The sequence below is a fragment of the Colossoma macropomum genome, unplaced genomic scaffold (genome assembly GCF_904425465.1).
Source record: "Colossoma macropomum unplaced genomic scaffold, Colossoma_macropomum, whole genome shotgun sequence".
NCBI classification, from domain to species: domain Eukaryota; kingdom Metazoa; phylum Chordata; class Actinopteri; order Characiformes; family Serrasalmidae; genus Colossoma; species Colossoma macropomum.
This window is the reverse complement of record NW_023494809.1, coordinates 9,888,501-9,911,310: the sequence shown is the minus strand read 5'-3', so window position 1 is coordinate 9,911,310 and position 22,810 is coordinate 9,888,501. Positions and strand designations below refer to the sequence as shown.

At 38.9% G+C, this 22,810-nt stretch overlaps 1 protein-coding gene across 1 annotated transcript in view; it reads left to right on the top strand.

Annotated features, from left to right (window-relative positions):
- csmd3a (CUB and Sushi multiple domains 3a) overlaps positions 1-22,810 on the top strand; it is a 457,456-nt gene that overhangs the window by 120,091 nt on the left and 314,555 nt on the right. Inside the window, exon 5 of the mRNA XM_036558514.1 lies at positions 5,783-5,990. Within this exon, the coding sequence (XP_036414407.1) occupies positions 5,783-5,990 (208 nt within the window). The remainder of the gene's footprint in view (positions 1-5,782; positions 5,991-22,810) is intronic.

The window sequence follows — 22,810 nt, the reverse complement described above, 5'->3', positions numbered from 1 at the left end:
TAAGCAAACTAAAATCACAGTTCCTTTTCAGGTCTCTGGTTTCTCTGTAGAAGCTGAAACAGCATTCCGACTGTATTCCATGTATGTATGCAGCCTTAACACTGTCTAAGTATGGTCTCTGGTCAATAACTGTATGTCTCCCCTACTTACTGACTTGTTCCTTTATGGAAGTATTAGGTTTGATAAGTTCCCCCTTCAGCGAAATATCTTCTATTACAGTCATTGATTTCCCTAAACACTGTTTACCCCATGCTGTGAAATTACAACATAGGACAGCGGTAGATTGCGAGTTATACTGGCTTTTTATCCCCCACAATCAAAACTGCATCAGGTTCTGCAATATTGCAGGTTATTGAATGGATTTAAATCCTGCCTGCCGCTTGTTATGACTTTATTTAGCTGACACTGCATTCGAACCGGATCGTTTTTGCATAATTGAACACGTTGAGTTTCTGAAAGAAATGAACAGTTCAGTAGAATTTATGTCCTTCTCTCCGATCATGCATTTGCACTGGCTATTTATATTAATATGATTTTGGTTTATGATCCAGCCCGTCTGAAAAGTGAATAATTTAGGCTGTTTTCAATGCAGATCTATTATCTGAGGTAACTATTATCCATGTCTGTGCAGGCTTACATTGAGGCCTTCTTTGAATGGTAATCTATGCCACTCCAGTAGACTCAGTGAAGTTTATAGCGAGGATTTACAGTTTCTGAGAATTAACTTGGACAGAAGGATTAGTTCCTAGTGTCTTACCTTCAGCGGCAGAGAAGATAAGCGCTGTTCATTCCATCTGATAAGAGTTTAAGGGACAAGAAACGCAAAGGGACACTTCATCCTCCAGGTATTTCATATATCTGATAATGAGAATCCAAATTAAATCATAAAAGGCTGTGTTAATCTTTGATAGCGTGATATATTCTTACCCGTTGAAGGGCTTACAGTTGAAGGAGAAGCCTTTCCTCTCGCATAGCCAGAGGTCTGTACTAGCTTGTCAGCACTAGGAATGAGCAAAAAGTTCTCAGTGTTCTGCAGCACTTAATACATCAATATTATATACTTTTCTGAATAACAAATGCGTGCATTAGCTGTGCATTACAAGCCACTAGACGAGGGAGGTCTGGTCCCCAGCGTGGCCGCCGTTTATTCATTATTTTCTGTTAGCATGATCCGTCTGCAAGCTTAAAATAGGCCTTTAAGGGCAGAGAAGTGGATGCAGGAGTCAATCTGTAGCCTTGGGAATAGCCCACAGTAGAAAACACAGCATTCACAGACGTGTAGGGCGAGTGCACAGAAGCTAGGACTAGATGTTCTCATTTTTATAGAATTAAGAGCAGGAGCACCTGGCTTTGTGTGGAAGTTGAGATGGGAGCTGAGCTAATAAGGGGCTTTCTTCTTTTTTTCTTCACTCTTCAATTTTAGCCTAAAACACTTTGGTAGACTTCAGAGCTGAAATACATTTTCAGTAATATTTGAAAATTGGTAACTATCCATAGCATAATTATAGTGTGAGAAAAGGGAAGGGGGTGTTATTACCCTGTTTATTGTTTTGTTAAATGTTTTTGTTTGTCTGTTCTGTCTTGTCTAGTTTGTCTGTTGTTGAAATGTTTTTCTTCTTTCTTTATCCCTTCTTTTTCTGCCTTGTCTCTCAGCTATCTCTGTCTCTCCTTTCACTTAAAAGGGTGGGACAGGTAGGCAGAGAGGGGCTGCAGTGGCAGGGGGGAGTGACTATGGGTAGAGTGGGGAGTGGGGTGGTTGTGGTACCACATCACATTATATCTGTATGACTATTAATAAACAACGAGTTGTGACATTAATAGTAGAAGAAGAAAAATTGATGGTGTGGCCAAGGAATACGGATCTGGGGATTAAAATAAAAAAGAGAAAAGCCATTCAACTGACACATTTCCCACGTTTATGAAGCCTGGCATTTCAACAACAAATGTTTCCCCACAGAACAAAGTTAGGTTCTCACCTGTAGACCCTCCCCCAGGAGAGATGGCAAACCTTGGTGTAAAAAAGCGTAACAGGGTGCGAGCAGGTAGACCAGAGGCTCTGAGTGAATGAGTGGGAGTATATGAAAGTGTCCTGAACCCTGAGTATCCTGAACAAACTGCTGTTTTGTGGACGTGAACGCGGTTTAACGAACTGTCCTGCTGTTTAACTTCAGCATGTTTTCTGTCACGTGTCTGTTTTTTAACAAGCCACAGTGTGTCTAATACAAACACCTAAGGTCTTGGCATGAGTTGTAGCAGCCAATGATGCAACTTTTGGGGTAATTTATTTCACTGGTCCAGTTGGAAAACTTGTTTTCTTACATGGCCTAGCAAAAAAAAGATCAAATACTGTGGAGAAGACTGGTACATACCTGTATACTGTCAAGAAATGGTGTGCTCAACTCATAAATTTCCAAGATTTAACTAGCTAAGATGGGCTTGTTAATGTCAAATCAGCATTACTGAAAGCGATTTCTGTCTCAGAAAAGTGAGCTAAAGCAGGACGAAGTAACACACGTTTAACTAAGTGGCAAGCCAGCAAACATCCATACTGTGCTAATTTCATTTTACTGTACAATCTTCACGGGATAAAAGGTGTGTTCACATTACACAACAGCCTGAAGCAGACAGTAACCCAGAAAAGAGTCTCTAACAGTGGCTCTATATGCTGTTCAGGTTAGCTACAGCTAACCTTTGTAGTGCAAGTATATGCAGAACTAAACAGCTGTAGTTTGTAAACTTCAAAAATAACTTTTGTGATGTACTAATGTACTTTATCACACATCCTGCACATCTGGACACATAGACACTTTATTTCAGTACCAATATATGTACATATTTACTCAGTCATTATATGCGCCTCCTTGTACGTTCATTGTTGCACTGCCTTTTTTTATCTCAGGATAAATCTTTTCATATTTTTGTGTAATGCTAGTTGTATATATGCCTGTAGATAGTTTTTTGTGTATATTCTTCTTTTTATATTGTATCACCCTTATTATTATAACTGTCTTGTGTTGTGTGACTGCTACTGGCTGCTAAATTTCCTTTGGGATCAATAAAGTTTCTATCTATCTATCTATCTATCTATCTATCTATCTATCTATCTATCTATCCATCCATCCATCCATCCATCCATCCATCCATCCATCCATCCATCCATCCATCCATCCATCCATCCATCCATCCATCCATCCATCCTTCCTTCTTTCCTTCTTTCCTTCTTTCCTTCCTCATAGCTTACTTCATGGTTCTCTTCTTATGTTTTGGTAATATTATTTGATCAGCCAATAAAAATCTTTGGGTGTTGTTTGGGTGGGTTGACAGGATAATGACTGTGATTCTCTGCTGGCAGTAGCCCCCCCCCCCTTAAAATTAAAAAACAGATCAATCTACACAATTTACGTGAACGGTATATTCAGCACTTAACATGGCAAATTTGGCCGAAAGGCGACAAGTTTGTTTGTATGAAGATGTCTAACATCTGCATTTAGCATCTAGATTAATGAAAGGTTAAAGATAAGTACTGGCAATTCATATGTTCAGTTAAATCACTGTTACCTGCTATTTGACCCCCAAATGTAAGGCGCAATGTCATTGCTCTGAGCTTTTGAGTTGTACAAATATGCATGAGGCGAGTTTATCTGTAATTATGCAAAACTTTTGCATCCTATTAAAAGCAGCCTATTAAAAATCAATAAATAGCACATAGAAATCTACCCTAAGCTTCACACATAGCTAATAACGCTAATTAACTGCTATTGTATCTGTTTTCGGGCTACAATGTAATTGTATAATTAAGCTTGTAATTTCTTTTCTGAGACAAAATAAAGGCTTGATAAAACTTGTACAACATGTATGAAAACATTGTCTTTTCTGAAGAACATAACCAACAATTAGTTGCAGGACGCTCGGCTGAAACAGATTGTTCTTTGTTGAGACTTATTATTCAGCCACTACCTCGAGTGGCTTTCTGCAGAGAGGACAATAAAGCCATTCCCATGTTTACAGAGTAAGCAGTAATACACTTCAGAAGTTCACACACTGTTTTCTTTGAGATTTTCAAACACAAGGTTTCAGTCTTCAGTTCACGTACAGTGTGCTTAAAAAAGAAGAACCATTTTTGTTTGCCTTACAGAGCCTTTCAGATGGTTCTTGTGAAAAACCTGATTGAGCAGATATGGACAACATGGCACATAAGAATAATGCTGTGTTAATCAGAATATTGTCATAATCAGCAAAAAGAAAAACTATTATGCTGGATCTGCAAAAGTATACATTCAGTGGAGGACTGGAATGGGGAACTGTTTAAAAAGGACATACTTATTACATGAGAATATGAGGAGATTTATCAATATATGGCAACCTGTCATAAGCTGTTTGGGGTGGAATCTTTTCTGTCTTTAATTAAATAAAGGAATGGTTCAGCAACATATTAAATTTATACAGTTTCCCATATTCCCCAGATGTGTTCAAGACATGTTTGGTGTCCAAAATTTACTTGTATTGCAATACATATTACAGTTGCGTTATGCTCTATTATAGTGTAGACTAAAATCAGGATTTTAAATGAAAGTAGAACATTGTTGAATTATTGAAGCAGGTTAATATCTCTAACTGTCAAAGTTATTTACAGTTAAGGAAAGTGTGCTGGTACGTTAAAGGGTTAAAAGCTTAACTGGTTAAAAATACCCAAAATTAAATTAAAACTTTTCTATCTTAAAGGGATAAAAACATAAATAGCTAAACACTCCCAAAATAAGAATTAACATTTTAAGGTTTAAAATTTAAAGAGCTAAAAATGACTAAAAATTACTGTTAACTTAAATGGTTATACAACACAAAATTAGAGTTTAATGTCTTAAGGGGTTAAACATGTAGAGGAATAAAAACTAACCACAATTACAGAGTCTTATATCCTAAATGACTTAAAAACTTAAAAATGAGACAATTTTATGTCTTAAGTCTTAAAACAATGGCTTACATTTACAGTTTTATATCTTAAAGCATTAAATTACTTACAATTACAGAGCTTTGTATCTTACATTTAAAACGACCCACAATAACTAAATTTTATATCTTAAAGGTTAAAAACTTCAGAATAAAAATTACTTACATTTACAGAGTTGTATATCCTAAAGGGTTGAAACATTTAAAATTGCCCACAATTGGAGTTTTAAGTCTTAAACAGTTAAAAAAAAATTAAATTACCCACTGTTACAGAATTTTTAATCTTAAAACATTGAAATTATTCACAACTACAGAGTTTTATATCTTAAAGGTTTAAAAACTTAGCAATTAAAAATCACCCACAGTTCAGTTTTTTTTATTATTTTAAAGAGTTAAAATTGGTCTGAAACTTTAGTTTTATATCCAAAAGTTTAAAAACTTAAATGGTTAAAAAATCTCCAAAATTTTTACTCAAAAAGTTTTACATCTGAAAAATGATGTACAATTTAGGAGCTTTATATCTTAAAGGGTTAAAAGCAACCCACAGTTATAGAAGTTTGTATCTTATAGTTTTAAATAATTAAAAAGTTAAAAATACCCAAAATAATATCATAAAGAGTTAAAAACTGCCTAAAATTACAGTTTCATGTCCACAAGGTTTTAAAACCTATAGGGTTATAATTCTCCAAAAATACAGTATTGTGTCTTAAAAGGTAACAAACCGCTGATAAAAAACAGACTTTTATATCTTAAAGGGTTGAAATTTCAGTTCCTACCTAGAATTACAGTGTCTTCTACCTGTTTGAATAACATTTATTTGTGTTTGGCTCCACAGCGGAGGACACTTGTGGAGGCACCTTCCGTGGTTCCAGCGGCGTGATCTCCAGCCTGGATTTCCAGAATGACTACAAGAACACTGGAGAGTGTACGTGGACCATCGTGGCTGATCCTGGAGACACCATCTCACTGGTCTTCACCGACTTCCAGATGGAGAACAAATTTGACTACTTAGAGGTGGAAGGATCAGAGCCGCCGTCAATATGGTGAGCTTCAAAGCACAACCTTTCTTTCTTTTATCGCAGACTTCCATTCCATTAAAAAGCACTCAGAGTTTTTCTCCTGTTCTTTTTTTCACAGTGTGATGCGTACATCATTTGGCTGTTGTGGTAGCAGCAGTTTAGTGATAATGTTCCTTGAGATTCCATCTCAAGCGCTTTAACATTGTAATTTCATACAAAGTGGTAGAAGTGACATACTGTGAAAGGTTTTTTGTCGCATGGCTAAATGAGCATATATGTAAGTAGAATAACAGACAGAGGAAGCTGAGTTCAAATGGTTGAATTCTAAAACGCCTCCAAATGACTGCCTTAAAATCAGCAGCTGAAAAAACTTGTGATGTCAGTAAGATGAGAAGGAACAGTGTTTTTTTTTTTAAAAAGCGGACAATTTTTTTCCCGATTTTAAGCTTGATTTGCCCCTTGCGACAAATTTTAACAATCTGAAGTGATTTTCCAGGTTCAGAGCTTGATCGTAAGGGACTGACAGCGCGGATGCGATACAAATGTATTTTTTTTTATTTTGGATTTTAACCCAGTTATCTCCCCAATTTAGTCGTCGCCAATTCCACCCGCTAGTCAGGACTCCCCCAATCACACGATGCTATCAACGCTAGGAGGGCGAAGGCTAACACAGGCTTCTTCCAAGACCTGTGGAGCCAGCCGCCGCTTCTTTTCGAGCTGCCGCTCACGCAACGTCACTGGACAGCTGAACGCGCTCGGAGGAAAGCGCCAACCGCCAGATCTGTTACGCCAGCTAACAGACGCCTGCGCTGACTAGCATCATGTTGGGTGATGGGGGAGAAGGAGGGGCCATCCTACCCACCCAGAGAGAGCGAGGCCAATTGTGCTCTCTCGGACTCCCGGCTACGGGTGGCTGTAGCATCACCAGAGATCAAACTCGCGATCTCCTGATGATGGGGCCAACGCTTAGACGGTTGTGCCACTCGGGAGCTAAACGAGTGTATCTTTAGCCCTTCGATCGAACTCTGAAGGGAGCGGAGGCCCTCCGATATTATCAAACATGTTTTATATTTACGACTCAAAACGTTCTTAAGTCCTGCAGTGTGAGAAGGTCATAGATTTACGCAGTGACTGATTCAAACAACAGCCAATCAGAGAGCTAGAAGAGCAGAGAAACAGGCAAAGAGACGTGCATACACACCCCCTGAACAGCCAGAGACAGAGGAGCTGTGTGTAAAACACAGGTAAAGAGCCGATATCAAGGTCAAGGCACTCTCTTTAAAGTTTCAGCTCAGCTGCCAGTTTGTAGTGAAGTATTTCTCCAGCTCTCATTGTATCAGCGTCTCTGAGCCCCATATTAATCCCCAGTTTGTGCTCTCACTGTGCATAAAAGCACAAACAGGTCCAGTAAGTTCAGCTTTATTTGTGTCATGTGATCTGAGGAGATCTGGGAGTTTGAGTTCTTATTCGTAGCCCAAACTCGTTGTGTTATATTCTGTCTTTGCCCCGTCCTCTAGTGTGAGTGCCCTCGCGACAAAAAGACAAGAAGTTCTGCAACAAACTGACGTTAAGTTTGTGATGCTCTCCATTTTATAAATCTGCAAAAAGTCCTGTAGGCCCAGCCTAAGTGTGAAAGTATGGCCTCTGATTAATGTTCCGGTGTCCAGTAAATGGCTGATGTATTTTGCAAAAATTTTCTTTTAGTCCTAATCATAGGTCATGTAAGCAATATCCTCACTGATCAAGAGATTGACCACACCAATCACTGTCTCTCTGTGTTTGAGTCAGAGGAACTTGTCAATTTTTCAATTCAGACTTTGCTAGATGTTTAATATAGCACTCAGTTTTAGGAAGATAGAAACATTTTTAATATGTTACACTTGGGACTTGGGAAGTAATCTTAACCAGACTGGCTTATGTGGTTTATGACATTGTATGACATACTGTTATCTGTAAACTTGCAAGTACAAAATGCTGGCTTCAGGAGCTCTGTGATGTACAGATAAGCATGCCTATTTGAGATTAGAATAGACCCCTGTCTACTCATTTTTATGATTTGTGTCTGACTATTATTTATAGTTTTTTGTGATGTTGCTACTATGAACTGGCAGAGAAAGAATGATGTCTTTTCTGTTGAAATATTTTGGAAATGACTTTTGTCTGCTGTTTTCTTCAGTTGGATTTGAGTTGGATGGGACTAAATATGGTGAAGTTGACATCAGATCTGCCAAAGTACCAATCAGAGATAGCAATATGTATACATCAGCTCATTGCATTCCTCTCCCTCACATAATGTCACTGCTCTGCTGTCCCAGACAAAACTCCCACCAAGTTAGTTATTTAAGCTTTTTTCTAAATGTGTTGACAGTGCTTGTTATGAAGGTTTATTACGCCAGTTTGTAGCCTAGCTAGTGCTGCTTCCTTCTTGTGTTAGCCTACTTGTTGCAGGATTCTACTATAAGTGATTAACTTCATTTATGAGAGTGATAGCTTGAGATCCACCTCATTAAAATTATATGTTAGTTAGACATAATGGCTCACAGTGTTTCCCCATAATTGTAGTTTACAGCATGGCACGTAAATGAAGCACACTCAGTATCTGTTTAGCATTCGCAAATATGACCATGCTCACTCATAATGGGAGCTTATGAGACATCAGTTTCAGAAGAACGGTCCAGCAGTTAGCTAACAAGCTATAAGTTATGGTTCTAACGTCAGTGCTGAGTGTTCAAATATCAGAAATGATATGTCCGTGATTTAGCTGTTATAAGGTGAAAGAATATTAGCTGTAAATAGAGCTGGGCGATATGGCCAAAAACGTTATCACGATAAACAAAATTCATATCGTTCGATATCGATACATAACGCGATAAATGTCAAATCATGATTTCTTTCACGTTTGAAGGCTGATTTTGCTCCTGGGTGGTTAACTGTGGTTTTAAACTATCACTTATGGTCCGATCATGACAAACACTCGGCAAACAGTGGAACATTTCACAAATCTGTCTTGGAACAGTGGGAGAAAGTTTCTGAGCTCTTTTTATCAGCTTGAAATGCACAGCTGCAATTTTTGTAATAGTCATGATTTAAGAAAGAAAACATTATTTTTAGCTGTCTGGTGACGAACACTTGGCTATCCCGTTACAAATGCTAACCAAGTGGCCAACAACAGAGCTAAACTCTTTAGTTTCTCAACAACGTCAACTCGGTTCGGTAGGTCACTGCGGTCACTCCTACCACATCCATGTCAGAGCGTATCACAGTATTCAGACGGCTGCATTTCTCTATGCTATCGCAGTAGTTTAAGGGGTGAACCGCAGTATATCTGACGTTCGCTGTGTAAAAGCATTATCTGCAGTGTGAATCTCTCACACCAGTCACAGAGTCCTCCTTTTAGGCATGTTTAAACTGAAAGCGGTGATTTTGTGTCTTGTTTGATCTACCGTATCATCAATCCACCGTGTTTTGCCGGAGCGCTGCTTCAAGTTAGCCAGCAGCTAAAAACAGCTAGCCTGGAAAGATAGTTAGTGCTCTCCCGCTCTCCAATGCCTCACAGCTTCCTCAGTTTACTTTCGAACATGAACCCACTTCTTTCTTTCACTTTCGTTGCTCGAGAATGCACTAATACTAAAATATGACGGTTTGGCGCTGTAACACGGCGCTGTAGACGTGATTTAACACCACTAAAGTTGTTAGGATGCATGGAAAGAGGTGAGTTCACTGTAGGTCAGTACAGTTACACCACTGACCTCGTCACTCACACTCGGTCACAGGAGAACAGATCGCCGGTCGCTCCACTCAGACAGGGAATGTATAACTCCGCGTTTCAGCCGTTGCTAAAGTTTGGCGACCCTTTTTTTACTCGTGGCCCCCTCCCTCTCTAATCAAGTCGAAAAATTCGGAAGTGCGCCCTCTCCTGGCGACAGCAGAGTAGTGTCACTTTCCTTGCAGTAGAAAGCACCACCAGGGCTTTCGCTAAAACGTGGAAGTGTGAGAATGGTGTATTATATCGAACATTTATCGAACCTGTCTTATCGCTCTGTCGAGGAAAAGTTATATCGCGATACTTATCGTTATCGTTTTATCGCCCAGCCCTAGCTGTAGAATGTAATTAGATCCCTAAAGCCGCTTTTTTACTGCATGGTATGGCTTTACTAGACTCAGCTCGACTCGCTTTTGGTATCAGCTCTTTGTTTTCCACTGCAGACATAGTACCCTCTTAATGTAGCTGGTCATCATAGCGATGCCAAATGCGATGCAAAATGCCTTGATGTGAAGGAGACAAGTTTTGTTCAGAAGAGGCTGATGGCAGCAAGACAAAAGACTGCTAACAGAAAAAGGAGAGTTTGGGAAGAACTACATCAGAGTTCAGACAATGAGTTTGAATTCTGGTTGCTCAAAAAAGACTATTGAGTGATTTTTTATTTTTTTTTTTTTCCGACCCGTCAGTAATCTGTAGTGTTTTTACGTCACCTTTTTGGTATCGGCTCAGCTCAAACGAACCCTGACGAAAATGGTACCAAAAAAGTACCGGGCCTAAAGAAAAAGCAAAAAAAGCGAGTCATGTCAAGCTGGTACTATGAACCATTAGACAGCTTCTTCCATTTTGCCCTTTTTACTCACCGTTCAGAGAGTGGCTGAGAGAGAATTCAGTGCTGTGTTTTTATGGGGGGGGGTGGCTTTTGTTCCTCAATATCAAACGTGCATGAATAAACCACACCTATCCTGGTTCTATCCCCATTCCTTATCCCTATCCCCATCTCTAGCACAGCTAGAGGTGTTGCCTACTACTGCCGCTGGAGCCAGGTTGTTTATGTTGCCAAGGTGATGCCACAATCAATCATTGTGCAATCTGACATGCCCACACAGGCAGCAGCTTGGAATTTGTAGAGCGTTTATCTACAATTGTATTAATTTTTATATTATATATATTTCTGGAATTTAACACTGTAAAATGCTTTTTCTGGGGCATATCTTTACTATTAAAACAAAATTTTACACACTAGAAACCATATAGACTGGGGCTTTAACGGCTCAACACGGTTCGAGGCAAGTGTGTGATGATGTAGACATACAATGAGCACAGTGATAATGCTAGTGCCTATGATCTTCCGTCACTCGTAGCTCCAGTGCAAAAGTGAAGAAACAAGCTTGGCTGATTGGCTATATTTGAGGTAAGAGGGAAAACCTGTAAATCTGATCTCTGGCAGAGCTATTGCTTTAGCATCTGAGGCCGATATGACCGTTAATCAAACAAACTCCCTGTAAATCCTCTGGTACATGTGTTGGATTTACACATGGAGCGCCGTTCGGCGGGCGTGCTTGTTTCGTAATTGTCTCGACCTTGCATGTCGTGGCAATCTTCTGACAATTTCCTCCACCGATGGCTTCATCGATTCCGCCGCGTCATTCCCATAAGCTACATGACAAACGGAGCCACGTTCCTACGGGTTCAGAACGAGCTTCTCTCCCCCGCTATTGCGCCAAGCCAACAAACAAATCAATGGGTTTTGCTGGAGTGACCTTTATGTAATTCCACCATACTTCCTCTCTGCTGTTGGAAAGGGCAAAAACAACAGCTTGTAACTTACAGATCACTATGCGTTTCAGAAACAGAGCTAAGAGTAGGGTTCAGTGGGGCTTGTGTTGCTGTGTTTGGAAGGCAGAAGAGCACTCTCTCTGTCATAAAGCAGTGCTTTCGTAAGGTGTATCATTTTGGAGGGTGGCAGGTGGATGTGGAGGAAAGTACAGAGGACTATGATTTTGAGAACAACTTTACCAAAAAATCTTCCGTATCAATGATATCACCTTTTCCTCAAACCTTGAGTCCAGGGCTCCATTCCAAAGACCAGAGACCAGATTCATGAAAGTTCCTTAGGAAAGAAAGAAATGTGTTCTTGAGATGAATGTGTCGCTCTTTAGAAAATTAATTGATAATTATCTTTTATTTCTTTCATTACTTAACTCTTATAAATAATTTTAAGGACATGAAAAAAATCTTGAAAAATCTTGAAAAAAATCTTTAAAAGATCCCTAATGTTTTGTTAACCTTACAGCCTCACACTTGTCTTAGACTGTAAGAGTTAAAGAGGTAAGTCTCTGAAACTAACTTGTGGTGAGTGTCACAAAATATAATAGATGAAAACAGGCCAAGTTTCTTGAAGTTTAACCCCACAGTTATCATATTTACCTAGTCTGACTGATCTTTCCATAGTTGTATTAAAGCAACCGCTAAATCAGCTTTGTGTCATCTTAAAAATATATTCTGAATGGGAGGTTTAACTTGCACACTGAAAAAAGATGGTTCTTCAGAGGGTTCTTTCGTAAACCGTGAGCTTTATATAGAAGCATTTCGTGCTTAAATCGTTTTTTGCATGCTGAAATAGTTCTTCAGATTGATGAAGAATGTGTTGTAGATGGTGCCACAGTAGAGTCTAGATCGAAGAGTGAGATTTTCCAGTTCAAAGACTAGGAAACCCCCCTTCTGATGATGTTTCTTGAGGGTGAGAGGAAAAATTACAACAGCTCTGGGGTGGATTTTTGGGAGCATGCTATTTTTATTAACTGGTGAATGCAGAAGGCAGCCAGATAGCTTATTACTGCCGTAAAAATAGCCAAATATCTTATTACCCCCATAAAATGGCCAAGCATCTTATTATAGCCGAAAAAATGGCCAGAAATGTTATTACACCCGTAAAATGGCCAAGCATCTTATTATAGCCGAAAAATTGCCAAATATGTCATTATAGCTGTAAAAATAGCCAAATATCTTATTACAGGCGTGAAAATGGCCAAATATTTTATTACAGCCATACAAATGGCCAAATATCTTTCTACAGCCATAAAAATGGCCAGATATCTTAATGCAGCTGTAAAGATAACCAAATATTTTATTGCAGCCGTAGAAATAGCTTAGTATCTAGTACCTGTAAAAATAGCCAAATATCTTATGCCGCTGTAAAACTGTATTAAATCATTATCTGTAGTCTTCAAATCATCACTACAATGGAAAGATTGGATTACTCAATTGACCAAAATGACTCAGATGAGAAGGACAACAAGCTAAATGCAAAAATTAGCCAGATAACTGTCTGTATACCTTACCTAAGTTTGGCTTCTTTTCTCCAGTTGAAAGAGTAAAAACCTTTTGCCGTCCATTTTGTGCTGAACGAAATTAGAGTACACCAATGAGTACACATTAGAAATGCCACATTTTTCTGTGCTGTAGATATTGTGCTAATGTTGCTCCTAGTGTGGAGCATGGAATTGCTATAGTGTGTTTCAGAGGACGTGATGGGGGGCACAAACCCCAAGCTACGTTTCTGGGGGGTTGCAGCTCAAGAAGATTCAGAACCACTGTCATAGATGAAACACTCCACAACACTTTAACGAGACACCTGAGGCCACGTTAGCGATGTTTTTTACCTTCCGTTTCTGGGTCATCCTTGTGTCTTTGCACAGAGGCTAAGATCAGTTTGTGCTGTGGACATCTGGTTTCAGATCAGCTGCCTCTTTCTGAAGCGTGTGGTGAATACAGGTCAAATACACCCTACGCTCCCCTGCTCTGGGCTTTGACAATGAGCGAGTCTTTCCAGGATGAGGACAAATCGTATTCTCTCGCTAAACAGGCAGCATCATGCATCCCAAACAGAGCACCAGTGGCACCTGATGTGTATTCATACCGAGTCTTTCCTACTGCTGTATTCATAACGGATCGGCATCTTATCCCACACAAAGCACACCGAACACTTTTTCTTTCCTTTCCTCCAGCATTACAGCTTCGGAATGGCTTTTCTGACCCGTAGCACAAGAAACAGTCGGAGAGATGCTTGATGTCCATTCAAGACGTAAAGCCATTATGCCGTCTCATAGGTGAAGGTTAAAAACAGACCGCTGCATACATAGCGGTTACAGCATGATTATTTTGCAGATAATAGTTCTGCTGCTGCGATGCTGGAACATTGATGTTATATTGCTGCCGCAGATGTGTTGCACAACCTTGCAGAGCAGCAACAGAGATTCGATTTCAAAAATAGACGGCTTCGGAACACGAGCTGCTCGCCAGATGCTCTTTACCGCAGACGGAAGGTGCCAGCTTTTGCGTCTCCATTATAGCACGTTGATTGGTTTGGTTAAAAATTTCATTGCAATTTTGTCTTGCTTTTGTCAAGTCCTCCAACCCCCCCAGCCACCCATCCACCAGCCGTTTCTGCTCTGTCACAGCCATGTAATTCGCCTGTGACATTTCAATAAGCCTTTTATTTTCTTGGTTTCCCTGGTCAGCGTTATGGCGTTCGAGCCACAGTATAAAATTGATGCTGTTTCCAGGCCCTGTAAAAGCTCACCCACAGTCTATTAATATGGCTTGTCACTGAGCACATTACAGAGCTTTGTATAAACTGATAATGAGGCTCCAGCCCAGCTGGCCTTTATTGTGTTTCTGCCTCGGCCTGTGTAAAGTTTCCCTCTTCCGAGAATCTTCTAATATACGAGTCTGTATCTCATTAAGTTTCTTTCTCTCATCTGACATTGGTGGTTTTTAACCCGTGATACTGCTGGGGGGTCATGGCGTCTTTTTTAAAATCACAATTATATATTTATGACATATTACATATTACATATTTAGAATATGTAGACATTTAACCAAACTTTATTTTGAATATGACCTAACTATTGGCAAAAATGTAACATCATATTTAGGTCAAGCTCATTTATTATTCTGGCAAAATGCTAGCTATGTTTACACTTTTAGAGTTTCACCAACTCATTCAGGAGCTGAAACTTAATGAGAGCTTTCACAACTTGGATGTGTGTAACTCAGTATGAGCTCAATTTGGAGAAGCTAACTCCACGAGAAAGAGATCTATGCTTTTGATCCACTACGATTCTGCCATGTCCATAGTTTTTACAGGTCTGCTCAGTAGTAATTTTGTAGAGTTTTTTGTGAATTACCTTCTATAACTTGCTGAACTTGGAGCTCCCTCCGAAATAGTAGTTCTGTTTGAATCGACATGTAATAACAAAACTAAGGGTGGCATTTTCAAAGTTTCATTTTCACAAGCATACCATATTTTTGGTGCCAAATGTTGAAGTAAACTTCCACACAATGATATTTCGATCTGAGCTATTTGGGGAAATTTGGAGAAATTACACAGATCCTTTGTCCCGTATGACCAGTCAAATCACACGCAGATTACATTACCGGACCTTCTCTACTAAAACTAATCCAGCTCGTATAGGGCTGAATTTGGACATTTTTGCTAACAGTTAGTAATTCAGTGCTAATTAAAGAGGGATGTTTAAAGTATGAACATCACTCAACAGTGCCAAACATGAAATCGAGTTGGCCAAATTTGCTGACGTGGGTGGCCTCAAATGAAACCGGAAAGTGGAGAGAAGTTAGCATGGTTTTAAGCACATTTTGCCTATAAGCTTTCACATTAGCTTCTTTGGATAAGGTATTCCTTTCAGTTGCACACTGTAGTGTCAGTCACTTTCACTGACCTGACTGAAAATAAATTACAACCCTTAAAGAATTGATACAGATACTGATATCTGTAATGTTAAGTAGCCAAATCATATACAGTTCTGCTGGGGTTGTTTGAAGTATGAACAATACTCAACAGTGCCAAATGTTTCACAGGTGATTTGTATCTCTGTTAACCAAGCTTGGTAGTCAGAATCAATAGGATTCCAGTTCCTCAGTGCCATTGCATCAGTTCTAGATATGTTTATGGATTAGAGTCAAAATTGTAAAATGCTTACATCCTGAGTGAAAGATTTTCACTTTTCTCATCTAACAGATTCAAACAAATGTGCCAAAGTAGCTAACTGTTAATGAAACTGAGTAGTGGCTATGAGTAGTGGTTAGCATGACCAATTAGGATTTTGGCACATAGCCTTTACTAGCTTTTATTCAATATAAATAGCATTTCTTTTAGATGTACTAGAAAGTGTCAGTACTGGTTGAAGTGGATTGGTCAAATATAGTATAAACACTCATTTATTGAGATGTCTCATATGTCGTTTGCTAATGTAGCCAAGTGAAATATTTTGTTAATGGTTTGAGATATGAACACAACTCAGTAGGGGTAAACATAAAACAGCTAAAGGTGCTAACATAGTTGGTGATGGATGAAAGCTGGGAACCGGTTAGCATGATCTCATATGCATTTTGTCACCTGGGTCTACAAGCTCACACTCAGAATTAGCCACGCTAGCAACTTTGAGTGGAATATTTCTTTTAGTTATGATCTCTGATGTCAGTTGGACAGGTGAAATGTGGTGCTGTTGAGCAGAAATATTTCGGTGTTTGATCATAACAGGCTAATAGTGGTTTGGCGTAGTGCTCAGTCACTGAATGAGGGTGAGCCAACCATGCGCTAAGCGTTAGCACCAGAGAGCAGATCGCTGTAACTGCTGAAACTGCCTCAGCCTTGAAACGGTTGCATATTACTGACGAGATGGAGCTTTTGTCCTGGCCCTGGCTCCCGATGTTGTTTACATCCCAGTAAATAGCAGGGTGATTTATAAAGGTCAGGTTTTACGGCAGGAATGAAAACCTTTGCTAGTTTCATGTCCTGCACCTGCTACCAGTGGTGTAGTCCTTAGAAAGAAAGTGGGTATACTATAAATAAGCACCAGCTCAGCACACTTAAAAAAATGTGTGTGTGTGTGTGTGTGTGTGTGTGTGTGTGTGTGTGTGTGTGGCAATATGTGTGTTTTGCTCTGAATATGAAAACACCATTTATCATTAGAATAGACTATTTTTATGTTTTTGAACCAAGATAACGTGTTTTGTGGTTGGAGCTCAACTGGTGGCAGAACGTGACAGCATAGCGGTGTCAGGGGTCGGAATATAGGAATATGGGTTGTACACTAATAGGAATTGTACACTAATAAGGAATATGGTCGTACACTTAAAAGCCAACCCTTAGCAATGGGGTGAGGTTTCCTGACCCATATTCGCTGTTGGGTCAGTGGGTCAAAGATCTAACTAAATGGCCAAAGTTAGGGTAGCTGAACATCTTTCCTACCTAGACATACCTATGTCTACACAAAAGAGAAACTCAGGGCATACAAATCTTTTGACACGTACAATTTTGTACTTTGCAATCACGTCCAGGACCTACCAAGATTTTTTCTGATGTTTTATTGTGTATCACAGACTGTACTGCCTAGTCAGCAAAAAGGCCATAAAACACAGCTATGCAAGACATAGGCTATTATAAACAAGTCAAACATCTATAAACTCATGGCAAACTGCACTTTCATGCCTGGGTTAGTATTAGATCTTTTTTATTGTTTATTGTATGTTAAATCAGTGTTAATCACTGGAACTACTGCTGCTAATACTATATAGGTGTATGTACAAATGTTATTTCTAGCTGTAGGTCTAAATATTATTTCCTGCTGTAAGGCTAATGTAGGGCTAATACAGTTAGCTGTAGGGCTAATATGGTATGCCATCTATGAATTGCATATGTGAATATTATCTAGATTGATAATAAAGATCTGTTGTTTACATCAAATCATTGCAGGTTAGAGTCATGCTGCGGCCATGCAGCTGCACTGCTTTTTAAGGTTGAGCTGTATGCCAGGATGGGAAGATGATATTCTATAAAAATGAAGAACATTTGTTTTTCCGTTCCTGTTCTGGCATCCAGCAGCACAACAAGACATTTTTTAATGTTATTCTTTGGATTTTGTCTGTTTCGCTCCACAAGTTTCTACTGATTTTCTGCCGCTACCATTAAAACTGGTTTGAGGAGATTTAAATACTAGTGAGATCTTGTATGCAGGACAATAATCTGTGTAGTCAGAGGACCAGCAGTGGCAAACAGTCAGCGGAGCGCTGACCTTATCAAGCCAGCGAGGCGATATATGCTTTCTATCTGGTTACATGAACAAAAAAAAACCCATAAATACAGTAAAAAATAACAAGACTTTCTTATTTTAAATAATGTAGTTAATATCTTGTGATATCTTGTAAATTTGGTTCCAGATTTCTCCTGGACGCCCTCAGCCATCACATGGATCTATTAAATCCCTAAACCAGTACTTCTGATTTAACATAGTGAAGTATTGATTAGCCAGACCACTTTTTGGATGGTAACTACAAATAATACTGGCCTGCCATGAGGAGAGGTTTGGAAATGGTAAATGAATACATTAACATACATATGATCACTACTTACTGTGTAAATGTTACGTGTATTTGTTCCGATATTATTGTTTTTCTGTGTACATAAATAATCATTGCCTAGATAAACAGCTTTTAAGCACTGCCGAGAAAAATGACCATTAACTACAAGTTAATTTTTCAGCATCAGGAAGAATATCAGAAAACATGTATTTAACAGAAGTCTACACAGAAGCTTCAACAATCAAATATATTTTTGTCAATATTTAGTGTTTTTCAAAGAAATCTGGGGTATTTCCACAGCTCCAAAGTTCAGTATTAGAAATTGGTTGTATTTTGTGCTTCTTGTGATTCATACATGCGCCAGTTATCCAATATGTTTACATGTTATGCATCAAGTTTTTCTGGACAACACGAGAGCCCAGTGTTTTAAGGAAGGTTTTCCATTTCTGGATGTACACAACATACAAACATGCATAAACACAAAATGAATGGTTATACGTGAGAATGTATTTATTTACAAACCTTTTCTTGACATCATGACGTCTGTGACAGACCCCATGTTTTTTGCAGTCAAACTCAGTCTTTTACAAGAGTAGTTATTACATTGCTGTTAGCCTAATTGACTGCTGAAACAATGCTAGTTTCCCAGAGCTGACATTGGCAAACCTCATCCAAAGTTATCTTAGTTGACATTAATGTTCCTTGCTAATGCCAGTACCATTTATTTATCAAGATTAACATTAACACAGATTTTCACAGTCAGATCTGTTTGTACCTGAAATCATATCAGTGCGACTGTGATTGCGGGGTGAAGGCTTGAACGTGGATATGTATGAAACGGATTAATCCAGTTATGCAGTTGATGGTTTTTTTAGTTGTTGTTGGAAAGCAGCCTTGGAATAAAAAACGTAAGTGGGTGGATGCATGAACTCATCATTAGAAGTCGGTAAATGGAAACAGCCCGCTAAAAAAGTGAGTATACGCCCGATTACACCACATCAGGCAGAATTTTTCGAATACAGGAATCAACGTTAGGGTTGAGTTAGAGGGTAAAACGCGTTATCAGAGCATGCCTGCTGTAGCAGAGCACAAATCACACGAGTCATTATCATAAAGCTCCGGGATGTGTTAAATAAAACATACTAAAGGTACTGGCAGTGAATCAATGCTTGCGGAAAGCTCCAAATTTCAGGAGACTGTGTTCTCTCTCTCTCTCTCTCTTGCTCACTTACTCACTCTCAGTCTTTCTCAACCAGAAACGCACATACACACAGACACAGGGTGAGAGAGAAATGGAGGCCGAGAGAGATTGAGAAACCTGCTTACTGCAGCAAACAGGCTCGGCTAAAGAGACCATTGCATAACAGGGCAAAGCGCACAAACTCCAGCAGCGACAGTGTTTTTCTCTTTTTGCTCTTTTTCATCCTCTCTATCTCGCTGTCTGTCTGCAGGCCTGTTTAACTGAGGCTGATGTTATATTGACTGTGGCGCAGTTTGGGATGTTCCCGAAACAGATCAAATGCACCCGTGTCTGTGAGCGCGAGAGAGCTTGATGACGCATTTGTGCACAAATGGAAATCTATGTGCAAATTAGGACTTCAGAAAATAAACAAAATCCTTAGGTTGTGATTATATTTTGCTACGTAGTGCGAATACTAAAGATGCATTGGTGAATCAATAATGCAACTTGGTTAACGACTTGCTTTATTTTGACCAGAATAATACATCAACTGGACCCTTTATTAAGTACACCGCCTTGTTTCTATGCTTTTTGTTCATTTTATCAGCTCCACTTACCATAGAGGTGCACTCTGTAGTTCTCCAATTACAGACTGTAGTCCATCTGTTTCTCTGTATACTTTGTTAGCCCCTTTTACCCTGTTCTTCAATGGTCAGGACCCCCACAGGACCACTACAGAGCAGGTACTGTAGATGGTGGGTCTTTCTTAGCATCACAGTGACACTGACATGGTGGTGGCGTGTTAGTATGTGTTGCGCTGGTGGGAGTGGATCAGACACAGCAGTGCTGCTGAAGTTTTTGTCCTCTCACTGGCTTCCCTATTAGACACACCTACATTTTTGGCCCATGTTGTAGATGTGAAATCATACGATAGCTGATCTTTTGCAGCACAGTTTGTGTTGGTCAGCCTCTAGTCCTTCTTTAGTGGTCTTGACGCTACCCACAGCTCACTTTTGGCTGGTTATTTTTGGTTGGTGGACAATTGTTAGTCCAGCAGTGACACTGACGTGTTTAAAAACTCCACCAGCACTACTGTGTCTGTACCAGTGCAACAGTACAAAAGTGTTCATGTCTTCTAATATTTTTTGTTTATATTCTAATATTAGGACATACATTTTAATAAAGTAATTTTTTCCAATGAAATATTTAAAATTGTTCAAACAGGTGCTTTGTGGGAAAAAGGATGGTACGAGAAGAAGTAGACAGGTCAGTAATTTAAAATAGAATTGAAACACAGAGGTCCAAGTATCAATATGATATTTTTGAATTATTAATAATTTAACATGAATTCAGCCCATTGTTAGACTAACAGATCACCAAACCACATTTCTTTCTTAATCCATAAGATGGTGCTGTGATGTCACTGTTAGGTACAGTCTGATAGAGTAGTGGATAACAGGGTTTGGCCCCCCTTTTAGACAGGATTCAGGAACTATAATATGCAAGAATAACTTTATGACAAGTATGACAAGACTCTAACGTTCACCTGCCACTATAAACTGCACTGGATGAAAGCATTTGTAAGCCTGATGAAGATATGATAAAGCCTGTTTTGAATGTCATTATATAAAACAAAGTTCTCTCTTGGAGGAATAATTTGCAGTCAAAAGTAATGTCACAGTATGTTGCAGTATGGCATGTTGCTGAATAACCTTTGATTTGTGCTTGACACGATACTCTTAGTAGAAAGCCAGGGAAATCTGAAGGCCCTGATAACAAACTAAGACCTTATCATTGGAGAAGCTTTGTAAATGGTGGACAGCTTTTGCTTACTTTCAGTTATTAATAACAAAAGATCCAGCGTTCAGGACATACCACACTGTTTGGTACTCGGCAGAACGAGGATCAGGGAGCTTGGAAAGATTTTTTAAATGCAGTCTGTTTCTTCAGACATCAGAATATTTCAGGTCAAGGTCTTTTCTGTCATTCTGTGTGGATTTTTAAGTGTACCTTGGACCTTGTATCTCCAAAATGGTAACCTTACAGGAAAAGGAAAAAAAAATAGAATGTAAGTCAATGGAAAAATTATTTTATTCCAAATAATTCTGAATCAATTTTTCTGATCTGTTCATCATTAAATTTTCACACAATTTAAGGGCTGATATTTTCAAATTATGTAAAAAAACTGAGATAACGTGAATCTTTGACCAAATGAAGGTAACAGAGGAAGAGGACGACCAGCAACAAGATGAACTGAGACAATGAATTGTTGCTGTCCAAAGAAAAACAAGTATCTCCAAATGGCATCATTACAGGAGAGGGCAAAAGATTCTTAAATCTTAATGTAAGTTAATGTAACAAAACTGTATTCAAAGCAATTACAGAGCATTTCTGTTAGTCCATTCATACACATACACAGCATAAAAGACAGCAGTTGTGCTTAAATGATGTAGAAAAATGAAAATTGAAAAAAATGGAGATACTTGTTTTTTTTTAGTCAGGGCTAATCGTATGTGGTGAATGTCCATAAGTAGACTACCTTATGTTACCATATCTGTTACATTAGATGATTGTATAAAACATAGTGCTGATGATGATCGGGTTGTGTCTGCCGTTTTTGGTTTGTTGGTTAACGATTAATCACCAGCTAATAATGGTCACTTATCGGTCAAAAGAATTTGCCAAAATTTACATCCCTACTGAAGACACTATCTATATGGTCACCAGTCACTTCTTATATGTCGCATTGCAACATATAGCACACCTCAAACCGTTAAAAATGAAAGTGAAAAGAGAACTTGTAGAATACTAACATCACCCAGAGTTATTATGTCACTTCTCTACCTAGAGCTTTTGTAGGTTCAGCAGTGGCTTCACCTCTATTCCCACCTATTGCTTATGTAAGTCTCTTTTTTATTTTTTTTGACGAAATGTTTCAAATGTTCTGTTTGGAGCTCTGTTCTCCCAAGAACAAAATAGCCTGCATATCAGAATTGAGTTTGAAGTATTTGTCTAGATGTGAGACAGTTAGACACATCAGAATGGAGGGTCAATCCGTGTCACATCACTTGAAGTGGGGAAGTTTTGACACCACCTGTCATACATCTTTGGATCGAGGCTTTGGAGGGCAGAGAGAGAAATCTCTGATGCTGTTTGAGCATTTTTATTTGTGAAAATGTTCATTAGATCAATAGAGAGATTGAAATGGGTACCAGCTGAACTCAGCCAGGTCAATGTCAGATTTTTCCTTGAAATGTCTAATGAGGACTTGGAAGTGGACTGATGTTTCCTTGATCCATTTATTCATCATCACTGTCATTTCACAACGTGGTTTTTCTTTTTTTTCAGTTTTATTTGAAAATGCCTGCCGCCTTTCATGTTGCATGAACACTTCATGGTGAATTGACCAATAGAAATGGTCCAGAATGGTTTGGAATAAAATCTCAGTGCATTAACATATATTAAAGTCCTTTTACTACTAAAGCTACCCTTTTGAATAAACACTCTATAGCCAAAAGT